General features: G+C 45.4%; 1 protein-coding gene across 5 annotated transcripts in view; it reads right to left on the bottom strand.

The window, feature by feature from the left end:
• Positions 1–11,579, bottom strand: part of ZBTB46 (zinc finger and BTB domain containing 46) — a 32,119-nt gene extending 20,540 nt beyond the window's left edge. For 4 of the 5 annotated variants that reach the window (XM_031589320.2, XM_031589336.2, XM_090152190.1 and 1 more), the window contains exons 1-3: positions 11,467–11,579; positions 9,980–10,114; positions 2,508–3,477 (exon numbers count right to left, since the gene is read on the bottom strand). In XM_031589320.2, the coding sequence (XP_031445180.2) occupies positions 2,508–3,477; positions 9,980–10,033 (1,024 nt within the window). In that variant the 5' untranslated portion in view covers positions 10,034–10,114; positions 11,467–11,579. Of the gene's footprint in view, positions 1–2,507; positions 3,478–9,979; positions 10,115–11,466 lie in introns of those variants that run through there. The other variant, XM_090152191.1, reaches the window with a different exon arrangement.
• Between the last annotated feature and the right edge of the window lie 4,111 nt (positions 11,580–15,690).

Raw genomic sequence — 15,690 nt, 5'->3', positions numbered from 1 at the left:
GGGAGAACTTCCTTAGAAATAAATTCCTGATTCACAGTGACTGTGCTTGAAGTAACGCGTTAATAAAACCATCAATGAATTCTTCCAGAAACACCCCACAAGTGACAGTGCTCTCCATCATATGGAAAGGCAAAAGCAGCTCTGCTAGTGAGAGCTTTGAAAACAACACCAGCTCTGCAGCAGGCCCTCTAGATGTGCCACCAGCACAAGAAGCCCCAGCACTGAGTGGAAGTGAGCTGGCAGCTGTCTCCAAAGCAAAGTTTCAGTGGCTGCAGTGAGCTTTCCTGCACGGTGTCACAAAGTGCTCCCTTATAGCTGCTGCCCCTCACTGAATTCACAGTGTGATGCCACTGTCATTTGCAAGATGCACCTTCCAAAACACTGCTCGTGTCCTGCTGAAGTGAGGTGCTGCTTGCAAGGAAGACCAAGAGGTATCTGACACAACGTGAGGAGGAAGATGCTAACACTGTAGTTTTAAGATTAACTCTCCTGAATTAGCTTTGTGCTGCCGGAATGTCTGTGCCAGTCCTCCAACAGCATTTTCAAAGGGTACCCAGGCTATCCCGTATACAAAGCTAGCAGATCTCACAAGCAGCATCTTAAAATAACCAAACAGATCCAGAAAGATAAAGGAGCTTCAAAGAACACAGTTCAAGGTAACTCTTCTTAGCATACTCAAGAAGAGCATTCTGCACCCACTTCCTCAGCACAGGGCACCCTTTTGTCTCTGCTCTGTGCAGCGTGGCTGTGAAAGCTTCTAACTACAGGGTGCTGCAGTCTGCTTTATGGAGTAAAGCCCAACTCTACCAAATTCAAACACAACCTTAAGATGAAATTTAAAGAGTGAAGCACACATCCCCAGTACTAGTGACACAGCACAGACAACTGTCATCATCTGTTTTTACACCAAAAATGTGCCATTTTTCTTCACGTCTTGGAGCTCAGTGTGGAGCACTCCTTGGCTGCTTTGGAGAGATAAGAACCAACAAGCAACCTGGGTGGAACCCAGCAGCTCTGCAACAGCAGAGAGCAGACTGCAGGAGGGCTGCTTCCACCTGCTGGAGATGGGAAATACTTGTGCAGCGTTCAGCAGACCCAGAGACCCTCCTGCGAGTTCTTTGCACACTTGTTCTCATCCTTCAGCAGCACACACAGGAGAATTCCATCTCTGCTTACTTCCCAGGCTGGTGAGTACAGGGAAAACCAGGAGCTGAGGTTCAACAGGGCCATTTCACAGAGCCCCACACTGCTCTCAGAGCAGTGCCCAGGTGCTGCCAACACACACAGCCCCGTGCTGCCTCAGTCCTGGCACTCCGCTCACCTCACATTCAGTTTTTCCCTTTGCTCAATCAGGACAAGTGGAATACTGAAGCAATTCCCTCAGCCACCAGCACTCAGCTTGCCCTTTTCCATCTTCACAAACACCTCTCTCATTGGAAACTGCATTTAGGACAAGATTTGCAACAACCTCATGGGCTGTGCCCGTTACCATGCTGGCTCAGCACTGCACTGAATCAACACCAGGAGCTGCCTTCCTCTCATCTGCAAACAGCTGTAAAGAAAAGGGCACTTCCTCAATTCCCTGACAATTAAAACTTTAATGATGCAGACATCATTCAGCTTCCAGTAACACAATCTCCTACTCTTGGCACTCTTTTCAAAAGCACAACTTGAAGAACATTCCATTTATAAGCAGCTTGCTAAGATCAGTGCTGCAGTTCTCTTTCTGCACGGTTTGCCTCAAATACCTGTCCCAAGCCCACGCACCTCACAGAAATACAAGTGTTTGAGTTGGTTTTAAGGGATGCAGTGAAAATGAAAAATATTTGAGTGCCAATTGCATTCCAGGCACTCCACATTGAGTCTCTGCTCCAAACAACCCTAGAACACGTGCACTGCAAAGCCAAGATTCATCATAAATCACTGTTATCTTAAGTTATCTCACATTTTTCTTCTAACTGAAGTTGTTTAGATTTTATCATCAGCCAATTAGAATAATTACATGCAAGCCTATTGCAGTAGATAACTGTAAAATGTAATACTTCTGAAGATATCTGCAGAGTTACCCATTCATTTAAATGTCAATGAAAGACACATTCAAGCTTCAGTATGCAAGCAACTTACACATCCTTTTTCAGCCCATAAAGACTATTCAGACTTTCAGTACTGTTTATATTGCTTTTTTCACCTGAATTTGACAACAGAGGCGTGTATATAATCTCACCAACCCCTCTTGGATTCTGGTATGCAATGAAGCATAGGCTAACCCCTATCACAGGCTGAATACCTCAAGTCAGCCTAAGGGAGCTCAATGCCACACTCTTTAAAGTCCTTAGGGAAAAAAACACCAAACCCAACATCACCAGCAGCTCTGGATCTATTAATTGCCCGTGGTTAGTGAAGCAAGCAGGACAGCCATCTTAGCTTTAAACAGAAAAGATTGTACCATAAACAGATGCAATTGACTCAACTTTTCTCATGACAGCCATGAAAGCAGAATGACTTACTTGGGTCTCGACTGCTGTATGGCCATCCTGAGGCAGGTAAAAAAGATGGCATTGGAGAACTTGCTCTGCTGTCATCCTCTACTTGCTGTGTAATGTGACGCACAGTTTCTTTATTTTTCCTGTTCTTCCTGCGCCCCGTGGGCTGCCAGCCATCCCCCACTCCTTGTTCTGAGAAAGCGTTCTGTATTGCACTATCCTTGGCAGAATGCAGTTCATTCCCTCCATAATGAGAGGGAGAAACCTGTTCCTCTTTGATACGTAAAGACCCATAGCCCATGTCACTAGACCAAAGAGACTGGGATGAAACGTCTTCGTGGCTGTCAGTTTTTGGTTCCGGATCCTCCTTCCCATAACTGCTCCCTCCTTCGTGGCAGCTGGCGATAGCAGAATCTCCCGAAGAGTTTGCTGGACTCGTCCTCCGAGCCAGCCATGGCGATATGCTCCTGCCAGCCACCACTGCTGAGATCAGAGCATCTGTGCTGCTGCTGGAGGGGGCTCCCAGCTCGTAGTCCACAAGGTCATCCGAGGCATCTGACTTGATGCTTATGTCGAGAGCTGCCTTGATGAAGTTGTGGCAGGCTTGCACGATATCCGTCATCTGCAGATAGCTGGCAGCAGACATCACCTCGATGACGTTCCTGCTGGTCAGCGCTAGGTGTGCAGAATACATGAAGTCAATGATTGCCTTAAAGCCTTGTGCAGTGACAATGTCTAAGTGGGTAACCGTGGCCTGGTCGGAGGTTTTCTGTACCTGGCAGTACAGCGTTTTGAAGTAGCGACTGCTCCCGAGCAGAACGTTTTTGTGAGCCTTGAAGATCTTCCCCTCCACGATGATGCAGACGTCACAAAGGATGCCGTGCTGCCGCTGCTCGTTGAGCTCCCGAAGCAGGTGCCGGTAGTGGGAGGCAATCTCCATGTCTTCCTTTCGGTTATTCATCTGGAAGTCTTTGTGTTTCCTCTTCCACAAGTCCTGCAAGGAGAAGGAAACGACCACGTATCAACATCCAAGTAAGTTCAGATCAGTCCCAAACTGTACCACATTCAATAGCAGGTGCGTCTTGAACAAGCCCTGCAGAATACAAGAGTTGCCCAGAAAGGGTCCACGTTTATGACATAGAGCAGCCTTCAAATAATTGTTGTTAAAAGGGACTAAATGCGAAGCTCGGTCCTACATCACCTCAAAATATCCCAAAGAAACGTTTATTTACATTGTTACAGACTTGAAAGAAAACCTGGGGTAGAACAGCCACTGATTGTCACTGTTTGGGTTCATTAAAATTTGGTTTGGATATAAGTCCGGCACATGAAACCATGCTGAAACCACTCTGAAACAAAATTTCCTCATGGAAAAAAGCATGATGAGAGCAGGAATAGCTGAACTCCCCCAAGAGCACAAGCTGACTGAAAGCAGCTACTGCCCTTGCTGAGGGGCTATAAACACTGCTCTCAAGTCAGAAAAGCAATAGGCAAAATCTGAGACCACAGATCACAACATTTCAAGTCTCCGCCCAAACCAAACCAGCAACGGATCAGAGCTATGATATTAATTTCACTTGAAGCTCAACTACTTATAAGCACAACCTTTTCAACTTTGCAGTAAAACCTGCTGTTTCTCTGGCTTTCCATCCCCAAGTTTTCCCCACCAGCCTAAGATGTTGGGTAAAAAAATGCTATAAATCATAGCTATTCTTCATAAGAGAGGTGCTTCAACCCTACAGAGGTGAGGGATAACTATTCCTTTCCTCCAAAAACTTGAATTTGTCCCAGCGTGAAGCTGATATTGAGGCCCACATCTCAACACACAAGTGTAAAATGTGTGTGTGCTTGAAGTCTCACCATGGGCAGGCACATCCTGGATTTAGGATACTGCTGATTCCTGATAAAAACAAAATCCCTGTGCGAACACAACCCTGAGCTCTCCCAGTCCCAAAGGGTATGTGATCAAATATAAGTGCTGCCAACAAGGCTGAGCGAGTTTGCTGCAACTTTTCAACACACACAGAGTTCAAACCCACATTCAGTCCCATCTGTTCAAACCAACCAGCAGCAGTGGGCAAGCCTAGGGCAGCCAGGATTGGGAAAGTTCACTGATGTGTGCATCCAGCACTGGAGAACACAGATATCTAAGATCCATGCCCCTCTCTGTGCTATTAATACCACCTCCAGAAGCCAACCAGCAACAGGTGAGCCAATACCGATGGCTGGGGAACAAGCCCACAGAACACACATCTAGCATCTCCCTGCTAGAGCTCCACCTGATGATTCACAAGGTTGAGTTATGCAGCTATTGCCTGCACAGACCTCCCCCATTCTGTAGGAACAGGGCTGCCCCCTCAGCAGGGTCAGGAGTGCTAATCTGTGAGAGCAGCTGGCCCCTCATCATTGAAATCCATTGGCTTCCATCAAACAGGAAGACCCATCCTCCTTCCTGCAACACAAACAGGTAGAACTGAGGTTTATGTGCTTCAACTCTGTGCAGCTCTTCTGTAGAATTAAGCACAAAAGACATGAAGAAGCTTATCTTCATGTGAAGGTGGTCAATAGCAGTGTAGCTCTACGCTGTCCAAATGCCACTACGTATGTAACACAGACATACCCAGGGACTTCAGCACTGGCCACCTCCATCTAAATAAATAGACAACCAAGAGTCAGAATTGAGGAGCAAGAACATGAAGAACTGATCTGTAAAATGGCCTTTAAAGGCCTGGAAAGGCCCTGTCAGACTCAGGCAGCATAGATGCTCTCTAACCCATGCACTGAAGGTGGCTGCCACTGCTTCACAGCCATCTTCAGCTTTGGGAGAACCACCTATTAAGACAGAGTGACAGTTCAGTTTTGTCTTTATTCCAGAAACCACTGCTGCATCTACTTTTAGGAGCCAAAGAGTCGGCTTAGCTCCCTCGGGAAATATGAATTGCCATGCAGGATCAAGTGAGTTGTCCATCATCAATCCTGCCTCCACCAGCTGCCATAGCCACGTGATGCTGAGGGAGATGCAAGACATCTCACAACACAGCCATGCAACGATCCCAAGGCTCCAGATCTGGCACTTCCTTTTGCTCTTCTTTTACAGGTATCAAAATCCAGGCTCCAAGATAGCATCTCCCTAGATCTGCTTGGAAAAAGAATTGTCTCCTGCAAGGTAACTTTCCCTTCCTCAATTTAATACAGATTAGCATCAGGAATATTTGCCAATATCTTCATTGTGTTTTTATGCAACAACAGCTTTTCCTGGATTTCTTCTTTAATGTCCTGCAGCTAGAAACTACCCCGATTGCTTGAGATTTTGTTTCTTTACTACTTTAGATGTTCACTGAGCTTAGCTCAGTGCATGGCTGGGTTCCCCTCGCTGTTGATAGCAGCCTGTTTCAGATACACCTCATTCTCTGTTAAAGCTGTCTATGCCAGCAACCTGGATTAGGCATTTGTCTCCTTCTACCTTCACTTTAGAGCAGAGCAGTTTGAGCAGCAGACTGACTAATCCACCGCTTCTGATGGATGAAGCACTTGCTAGCTTGTTTATGAAATAGCTTCCCTCTGACTTAATTTCCTATCAAGAGATTTTTTTTACTAACCACAGAACAAAAAATAATAAAAGATTCCTCCCTGGCTTCCCTCCCGCCTGCTGACAGCAGACACCCTGCAGCCACGCAGCCCTGTGCATGCCCACATCCCCAAGGGCTGGGGACAAGAGCGGGAGGTGCCTTCTGGACAGGAAAGCAAAGCCATCTGATGTTCTAAAATATAAAGGAGATAGTAATGCATGTTAAAACAACGCGAAGATGCATCGCCCTGTGCAAATGATGACAACTTATCCTTGTTCCACTTAAATCTTAAGTATAAAGAGAGGTGAATGAGGAAGACACCCATTGCAAAGAGCAGCAATCCTCCACTGGGAGGAGGTCCTGTGTCAGCGTTTCTAAGCGTGCAAGGAAAGATGTTGAGATTTATTGATTAGCCTGTGGACAAGAGTACCTACATGTACCGTGGCAGCAATTGTTACTAGGGATGTCTTGGTCCTCCCTGGCTAAAGGTCTGCCCCCTGCACACGTCGTCCCCCACCCAGCATTTGTCACAGCCTTGTACCTTTTAAATGAGAGGTCTTTAGGGGAGAAAATTAAATACGCCTCAAATTCAGAGGAATTAATTAGTTTTCTGTCTACCCATGTCAAACGAGAACACCCGTTTAATGTCAAGGAGCACCAGGGAATTAATCCAAGTTAAATTTAAGGCAATTTGCTAGTAGTTAAAAATTCAGGAAGCTTCAAAACCCCGCGCTCTTCTGTTCCAATTTCACATGCTGTTTTGTGGCCCCTTGGCTGGTGTCAGGCTTTTTTTTTTCCTTTTTTTTTGGTAAAAACGTTTATCTCCACTTGCAAGATGCAGTGGAAGGATTTCTTCAGAAAGGCAGTGCCCCTCCTGGTGGGAGTGTAGCACAGACACTGCTCAGATTGCTAGAGATGGACCCCAAAGATCAATGCTACATTTTTTGCTTTATCTCAGGTCTCTTTAATGCAGCGAAGGATCTCAAAGCTGAACATCTACTGAAATTATTTTGGCTTGGGCCTCTGGTGACAGCACATGGCCCAACACAGCTTTCCAAGAAGCCAATGAACCGTAAGAACTCATCTGTAGATTTGCCACTAAATAAATGGTAGGAGAGCAGGCTTTCTCCATAAGTCAATTTACAGAGAGTACCTAATTCTATTGCTTTCCTAGAAATAACTAGAAAAAAAATCATCCCTAAACAAACAGCACTTGCATGTAAGAGCAAAAAGAACCAGCGAGCAGATTTAATCATCACTTTCCTGCCAACTTCTGCCAAGATACAGGGCAGCTTTTTGTCCCTCATGTTGTCAAAGCTCTGGTCTTAAAGCAAGCATTAAGAATTTATACACATTTTAACCCCAACTAGAACGAACCTAGCTGTACAAATGCACCGTTTATGGAAAGTGTTTATTTTGCATTAGCAGTACAGTTGTTTGTACACGAAAATATCACCTGATGGCATAATAACAGTCTGAGTAAACAGAATATTCACTTAAAGTGAATTTCACCTCTGGCAAAAAGAAGAGCCAGTAAAGCTTACACAGCCAACCTCTCTGCATACATACCTGGAATAAGTCCCCCGACCAAAATCTCTCAATTAAGGGGTTCAAACGAGTAGTGCCTTAAACTCAGCAAATTATTTCAATTTTGACCAAGAGCCAGAGAAGAAACGCAGCACACAGATGAAAGCCTTCGCCATCCCATCCCTTGGGAAACAGTGGGGAAAAAAAATAAACTCCAAAGCGCTTCATTCCCTTCACTCCAACAGAAAACAGCAGGAAAAATGGACTACAGTTCTTCCTCAGCAATTGAGAGCCCTGTACAAGGGGAAAATATTTTTTGCTGTCTCACAAAACCAAGAATTTGAACCCCATGGCATTTAGCCTGGTGCCATTTTCTTAATGTAAGCTTCCACCCTTAGCACAGAGGGCCCTGGTTAGGGAGCACCAAGCAGCACACTCCTCCAGCGGCTCCGTGCTCCCTGGGGAAAACAGGCCAACTGGAATTTCACCAAAAATGTGCTGTTTCCTCCCCCATTTCTCTCCAGAGAAAAGGAAAAACAGATTAAGGAGGAACTGAAATTCACTCGGATGGTCTGAGATACAAAAGAAAGCCCACCACCAAAAAACAAAAACAAACACGCCCCATGGCTGCTTCCCCACGTCCTTTCCCTATCTCCACTCCCAAGACATTCCAACATTTTTTAAATTCCTCTCCAAAAGAGCTCTGTAAGGTGAGATTGGACTGACCTCCCCCTCGCACAAGGTTCTCTGTGTGCACAAGTTTCACTTTTACCCAATTAAAGACAACAGAAATGCAGAGGATTTCTCCTATCTATGCACCCTATGCTGGAGGGAGAAAAAAAAAGAAGAACAAAATCACAATGTAACCTTAACAACTGAAAAGGACAGTGCCTGTACTTGGAATATCCTTCCAAATGAGAGAGAGAATGGAAGAACTGGGACATCAATGGGTGGCAACTCCCTGCAAAGACACCACCTGAGTTTTTCAGAGCTGCAGCTCCCAGGTGAAGGGTTGCCTCACGAGGGCCTTTGAAGAAGGGCACAGAGCTACTAGGATAGCTTTCATTTCCTTATACTGCGTTCTCCAAAACTCTGTTTGTTTCGGTTTTATTCAAAGTAGGTGGAAGTAACAGCTTATGAAAATGAACAGCTGCCACAAGAGAAATTCTTCTACTTTGATTCAAGAAACCAGCATGTTGTTAAGTTGGTCATATGTTTTTCACTGAATTTAAACAAAAACAAAACAAAACAAAAAACCAAGATACCTCACTGCCACCACCAACCCCACAGCTGCATTGCCTAGGTGCATTTTTACCATCAGATTTGAGCCCCTTCAATTCTCACTGACTGCTATGACAGTTAACATCTGCCTGATGGGGATTCACTAAAACATCCATATTCAAGGCCAAGCTGGATGGGACTTTGAGCAATCTGGCCTAGAGGGAGGTGTCCCTGACTATTGCAGGGCATTGGAACTGCATTGTCTTAAAGGTCCCTTCCAACCCAAACCATTCTATGATTCTATGATTGAGGCCACTGCCAGCCATGGCAGCAGCTCCACTTGGCATCTCTGCAGCAGGTAACGCCCAGGAGCCCACGAGCAGAGCTCCAACACTGCACTCCAGCACCTGCAGCACACAGCCAAGAGCTCACTCCCTGTTAGGTGTTGGTGCAGGTAAAGGGATTTCACCCCCAATGTCTGGGTATAGAGTTTGTTAGGACATACAGTATGTTTAAGACCATGCCATCAGGCTACAATTGCTTCTGCTGTGAAAATACACAGATCTAAATGCAATTAGGAACTAGAGGAAGGCCAGTTACAGCAAGAGGAATAAGGATGTTCAGAAAGCTGTGTGCTCCCAGCTCTTCATTCTGCCGTTACAGCTTGGCTTCTGCAACCTGAACAAGAACCAGAAGCAAAGCCTAATCCTAACCATGGTAAGCAGAACACAGAACAACAGAGCTATCATTAAATATCTCACATCCCACTCCACAGCTTTCAGACAGTGGTGTGGCTGTGACCTGTCAGACCACTGATCTGAGGCTGCTGGGCCAGCTCCAGCCTGCAGAACCTGTGGGTACAGAAACATAGCAGGATAACAGGACTTCTGAGGGTAGCTCAGAGAAATTCATTTATTAACCTTCATCAACTCCAATAGTGCATGAAGAACTTCACAAGAAAATGAAAGCTGGGGAAAAACTGTTGGCCTCCTCAGTCTGGAAGGAGAGCAATTAGAAAGCAGAATTCGAAAAAAAAAAAACCACCAGAGATGTTGGTTTCTCTGTAGTGTTCTTAAATTAACAATTAGTGAAAAGATTTTTAGTGGTCTTCTAAGAAAAACTTCAATTAAAAAAAAAAAAGCAAAACCAAACAGAAAAAAAAAAACAATTACTGCTTACCAGTAACAAACTGGGTTCCAGCTCTGGTGCTTCTCCTGCAGCAGCTGAGGACATCAACAGTCTGAGGGCAGCACAGCAGTGCCCTGCTCTTGGCCTTCCAACAGCACTGGGGTGAACTCTTGTAGAATGACAGAACTATAATAAAAGACAAAACCAGACATTATTAGCATTGAACAACAAGATCACTGAACAGCAGCACAACAGGTTGAAGTCCTTCCCCCCCCAAAACTCACGCGTAAAAGATCTACGTCTGATCTAATGAACAGAAAGATGATGACTCAAATCATATCTACACATTAAAGGTAATTAAAGCCAGGTTACTTTATTGCAGTAGTGTCAGCAAGTTACTTCTTATAAGTATGGGAAAAAATAATCTAATTTTGGATACTAAGACTTCAAACAGATCTATGAAACAACAGTGTTTCCTGTTTGGTAGCTTTTGAAAACATTCTCACTTTAATGACTTTTCAAAGAGACATCTGTGGCCCAAAGGGCACTAATTCACCTTATCTGACCTGTAAAATACTGGGGCTAAAAGTTGCCAATAGAGCTCCTGACAAAACCTGTGTTTGCAAAGGAATGCTCAGGATATTCCTCTTGGAACATGGGAGGAACAGTTCCTATGGCTGATGTCATTCCAGGTTATGAGACAAAACAATCCCCAGATTTCGTAAATTTGTCGCAAAGAAAACAGAAAATAGAAATGAAGAAAGCTTTTCCATCACGAGCTAATGTCATTATGAATGGTCAAATAATGAATCTAATAAGCAAATGAAGCAAAAAGGAAGACCCAAGCATTTTTATGGCAACGAGCGTAACTGTGAAAATCTTGAAACAAATACACAAATATAACCCAATTCGAGCAAATACCACTGACTTTGTTCTCAGTCTCTATTTCCTACTGCCAAGTCTTGCCTCTGCCTAATTCTGATTGCTTCTCCATTGCAGTTGTGTTGGCTAGCTCTTGACAGTCCTCTTATTTAGGCAGTTACAGAGAGGAAAAAAAAGAAAGAAGAGCAGGGAGGGCACAACCAACACTGACGTGTGGGAAACAACCCCATTAGTGCATTATGAAATTAATCTGTACTTTCACTCAGACTTGGGATTGTTACAGCTCCCACTTACTGCCTGTCCCACGTAAGCCAGAACAGTCTGGTAAAAACAGTAAAGCTGAGACCTCTCCTATTTTGTACTGCTCTTCCCTTCTCCTTGCCCTGCATTCTGCACCTGTTTTCCACGTCTCATGGAAGGGACAAAACCTGGTGATGGTGATTAATGGAAGCAGCCCCACCATTAGGTAGGAGCAGAAGAGCAGCCATAGGTATTTCTCCAACCTATGCACTGGGTACCATTTCTAAACCAGCTTTTGTTATCAATCTCAAGCCAAATTTTATTAAAAACCTGGAAGCTTTACTAACAAGGCACCCTCTGGATACTCTCTTTCCAGGACCACGTGACAACAATATCTTGGGATGCTCCGAACTTACCAGTATTTGAATGCTTTCTGTTAGTGAAGCAAAGCGCCGCGATGTTTCACAGCTGCACGGTGCATGGTTTGGTGGGAGAAGGAATATGGGAAGGAGCTCCACGAGGTTCTTCAGATGTCCTGTGTTTGGAAATGGAAAGAACAGGAAGGAAAAGTAAAAATCTACACTAACTTAAAGCAAAATAGAATTGTCACTTAATTACGAGCAACAGGTAAAACAACCTTACAAGACCGTTTTCCAGCTCAAATGTGAAACATTCTGAAATATTTATACAACTATGTGCATGGAAAGCGAGTCAGCCCTTGCATTAAGTTGGAGTTTAACATCAGATTTTAACTGACAACTTCTGACCACGCTCTGAAGAACTGTCTGCAGAAAACAACACTTCCTCAAGCTGCTTGAAGATGTCCCATCAATGTTGTATGTTCTAATTAGCACCGTAAAGATTTAATCAGCGTTGATACACCACCTGTGACACACACACCCTTCACATAGGGTTAATATTAACCCAACCTCACTGTTACAGCCATCCCCACCGCCACCCCAAAACCGAACTATTTGCCTGAGGTTACAGAGAAACCATGCCTGCATTGTACAGAACGGAGACATCTGAATTCTATTCCTGCTCATCTCTGCTGAATCACAGCCTCCAAAAGGCAATGCCGTGCCTGAGCCACAGGGCAGCACACACGGCTACAGAGCACACAGCTGCCTGTTCCTCTTTACAAACAGTCAAACGTTCTGAAGAAAACCCACAAAGCTGTACAAAAAGACACAAGTGCCCACCAGAAAAGCAACGCAGGCAGAAAGAATACATTCCAACTGTTAGCTAATGCAACAGGATGCACCTTTCTGAAAGGGCACTGTATGCACACGGAGGAAACACAGGGTGGAAATATCCATGTGCTTCCCTCATCCATCTCCTCTCAGCTTCCAGCTCTGATCCTCCAACCCAATTGCGTGGGGCACAGCACAGAACAGCCAATGGTAAAGCAAGCATTGAGAAGGTTCAAGAGGTCCGATGACACCACAGAGATAAGAATTCAGCTGTCTGTCTATCTGCTCCTCTGACAGCCCAACAGCTGGACCAACAGAGCTTACCTGTCCCAGTGCCACTGACTCCTGCAAGAGCTGAGCTCCTGCTCACGATGCAGTCACGAAAATAACCGAAGCAAAAGACGTCACGTTTGTGTCTCTGTTACCCAAAACCCAACATAAAAAGCACCGGAGAAAAAGAGGGTTAAGCACGTCATGTTGGGAATTACCCTGCTGGGAGCTTCCCCCAAAATGCTCTCGTTGGGTTTTTGGCTTTTTTGTGAGGGGATCTTTGCTAAAACTCCCAAACCCAGAACGTATAAAGGGTGGAGGGAAAGGAGGAAGAATCGCGGGGTGATTTTAAAAGGGAAGTATGGGGGGGTGCTGGGGGAAAGGGCACCTAAAAGACAGAATAGAGACACAGGATTTGGGACCACACCAGCAGATAACAGATAACACACACGGTGCTCTGCAGCTTTTGTGTCTGCAGTTCCTGGTACAGCACTCAGTGCCTCGGGCAGACGTCCCTTTGAACCTTTTAGAGTCAATCTGATCTTTTTCCCCCCCATCCCATAACAGTTGATCAAACCCAGAAGAGGAACGAAAGCAGGACAGACACACGGCAGTCAGAAGGAAGCTTGTGAGCTGCTCTTGTGCTGTCTGCACCTCGTCCTCCTGCACTGTGGAGCAGGACTTTAGGAGCACTGCATCCTGATTACCTTTTTTATCAGGATTTAATTAGTTGGTGTCAGGTTTGGGTATTTTAAGCGCTAATGGCCAACACAGACCATTGATTCTTCTGTTTCAGAGCACTGGTGAGAAAAGCATTTTTCCTCCAGAGGTATATTAGCACAAAAGGTGTGAGTTTTGTTAATGCCTTCATCCTGAAATATTAACCACAAGTTGAGAAATACAAGAAGTACCTCAGGCAGAACAGGGACTCTGAATAGAAGAAGACGACAAAAATGATGGAAGGTAGCTGAGGATTTAAGTGGACACAGGTATAAACATATTCCTTAATATGTAAAACCCCGCTCACTTTTCTAAGTAGGGTTCTTAAGCAGCTAAGTTCTTGGCATGAGCTCCGACATTCTTGTTACTAAGTTTATTTAATCCACACATAAGCCAATGGCTGTGTTTGTAGAATATTTGAGGTTCTGTGTCCTCCCTGCTTTACAGAAGACCCCACCTCAGCTTTGCCATAAAGCAAAAGTTAGGCAGCATTCAATGTGTGCAGGATGACCAATGCGAGGGCGGGCAGTCAAGCTGCAGAGCAGGGCAGCAGGAGGGCTGGCTCTTACCTGCCAGCTACCTGCAAAGCTACACTGCTCCAGTGCCTGCGTGTGTCCTCACCTCTATGCAACCCAACACCACCAAGTGGAACGCCTTTCCATCTCATTAGCATTGCTGTCCAGGACCATGACCTGCCTGCAGAGCACAGCAGGCACTCAGCACCAACGTTTCATCAGCAGCCAAAACACAACCTGATGTTTCTTGAATATATGGGAAGGAAAGAAAGCTGAAGGAACTGCTCAGGGAATGGCTGCTCATTTGTGAGGAGGTGCAGTGAGGACCTCAGGTTGCACTGCGTTTACAAAGAGCATCTTTAGCATATCTGTGATTTTTCACCAGTATACTACATAATGTTTTAGGAGAGGAGAGCAAAGAAGGCATCCCTGCTCCACAGAAGCAGCTGATGGAGCCCAGCACTCCACAAGCAGCTATGGGATGGGTCCCAAGAGGAAGACAGCTTTGGGGGGAAAAAAAAGAGGAGGAACCCGACAGCAGTTCAGGGTAAAGGGCTGCAAATGCAAAGATGCCACTTGGAGAAAACAAGAGGGAGGAATAAAGCAATGTTCTGAAGGAATAAAGTGGAATTCTAACCCCAGGACTTTCACAGTGCCATTGTCCTCACCTCCCTCCAGCTCCATCCCCCAGCACCCTTCACCTTCTGGACACTGTAAGTCCCAAATATCCCACACAAACAACACAGGTGAGCTGTGTGCTGACTCAGGCAGGAGTAAGCCAAGTGCAACAGTACAACAAACACAGTATTAACCCCCTTATGCAAAGTGTCCAACACTCTTCACAATGGACACAACCTGCTGGGAATCACAGTGTGTGCATGGGATGACCACAACAGCTGCAGGTCACTCTGCAGTGAGAAACCAAGCCCTCTCTTCACCTCTTTGTTTGGTGTTAAGTTAGAAACCCCCCTGCGAACAGGAGCAAAAAAATAATTAAAAAAAAAAACACCCAACAACAAACAACCACGAATGCTTTTTACTAATTTAAGAGGAGTCCAGAGAGCATTACAGAGCGCTCTGGCAGGCACTGAGAACAGCACAAAAAGGGAAAAAAAGTGCTGGGAAAAGCTAGGCTGATGTGCTGCGGTCCCGCTGGGTGGGTGTCAGCCTGCAGCCGTGCTGCAGGACAGGAAACTTCGCTCAGGAACTGCAGAAACAGATCTGCAAAGAAACGATCAGCGCGAGAGGAGAGCGCAGGCGAAAAGATTTGGTTGAGGAGTATTGGAGGCGAAGCAGCCGGACTGACAGCAGGTAACAGAGCTTTCATTTCTCTGCAGAGCTGGGGGTGTTAAACTGGTTTTCCTCTGAGCACTTCCAGTTAGAAAAAATAAAAACCAACATTCAAAAAAAAAACCAAAAAAAAAACACACCCTCTCGCAAAGAACATCTCTGTCGTATGGCTGTCCCAGAAAACAAAGACCACGGGGAAAAAGTGGCCCATTTTCCTCCTCCAAGAACCCCACGTACAGGTCATGTTTTCAAAGCTTGAATCCTGCGTGCTTTAGAACGCAGCAGCATTTAAAGCACACAAATAACCGCTCAGCATCAGAATGATCAGAATAGCCTCACTGGGTTCTTTTTGGTGCTGTGCTACAACCAATTCCATGAGAGCGATCGTGTGAGCTCCGCCAGTCCCCAAAACAGCACCAGAAAGTGACAATCCCCCACTGAAAGCACTGTGACTAACCATACACCCCACCCTTGGTCAGTTTATGTTTTTTTCCCCCAGCCCAGCACGAAGGATTTCCCAACACAAAACTTGACAAACAGCGAGGGAACCCGAGCAGGATTGCCATGGGAAAGTCGTTATTTGTTTGCAATTAAAAGCTGCTGTAAGAGACATGGCGAGCCAGGTGCGGGTACAAGTGGGAGAGCTGTGTCA

Source organism: Phasianus colchicus, chromosome 17 (genome assembly GCF_987193195.1).
Source record: "Phasianus colchicus chromosome 17, bPhaCol1.hap1.1, whole genome shotgun sequence".
Lineage (NCBI taxonomy): Eukaryota > Metazoa > Chordata > Aves > Galliformes > Phasianidae > Phasianus > Phasianus colchicus.
This window is presented reverse-complemented; position numbering and strand designations above follow the sequence as displayed.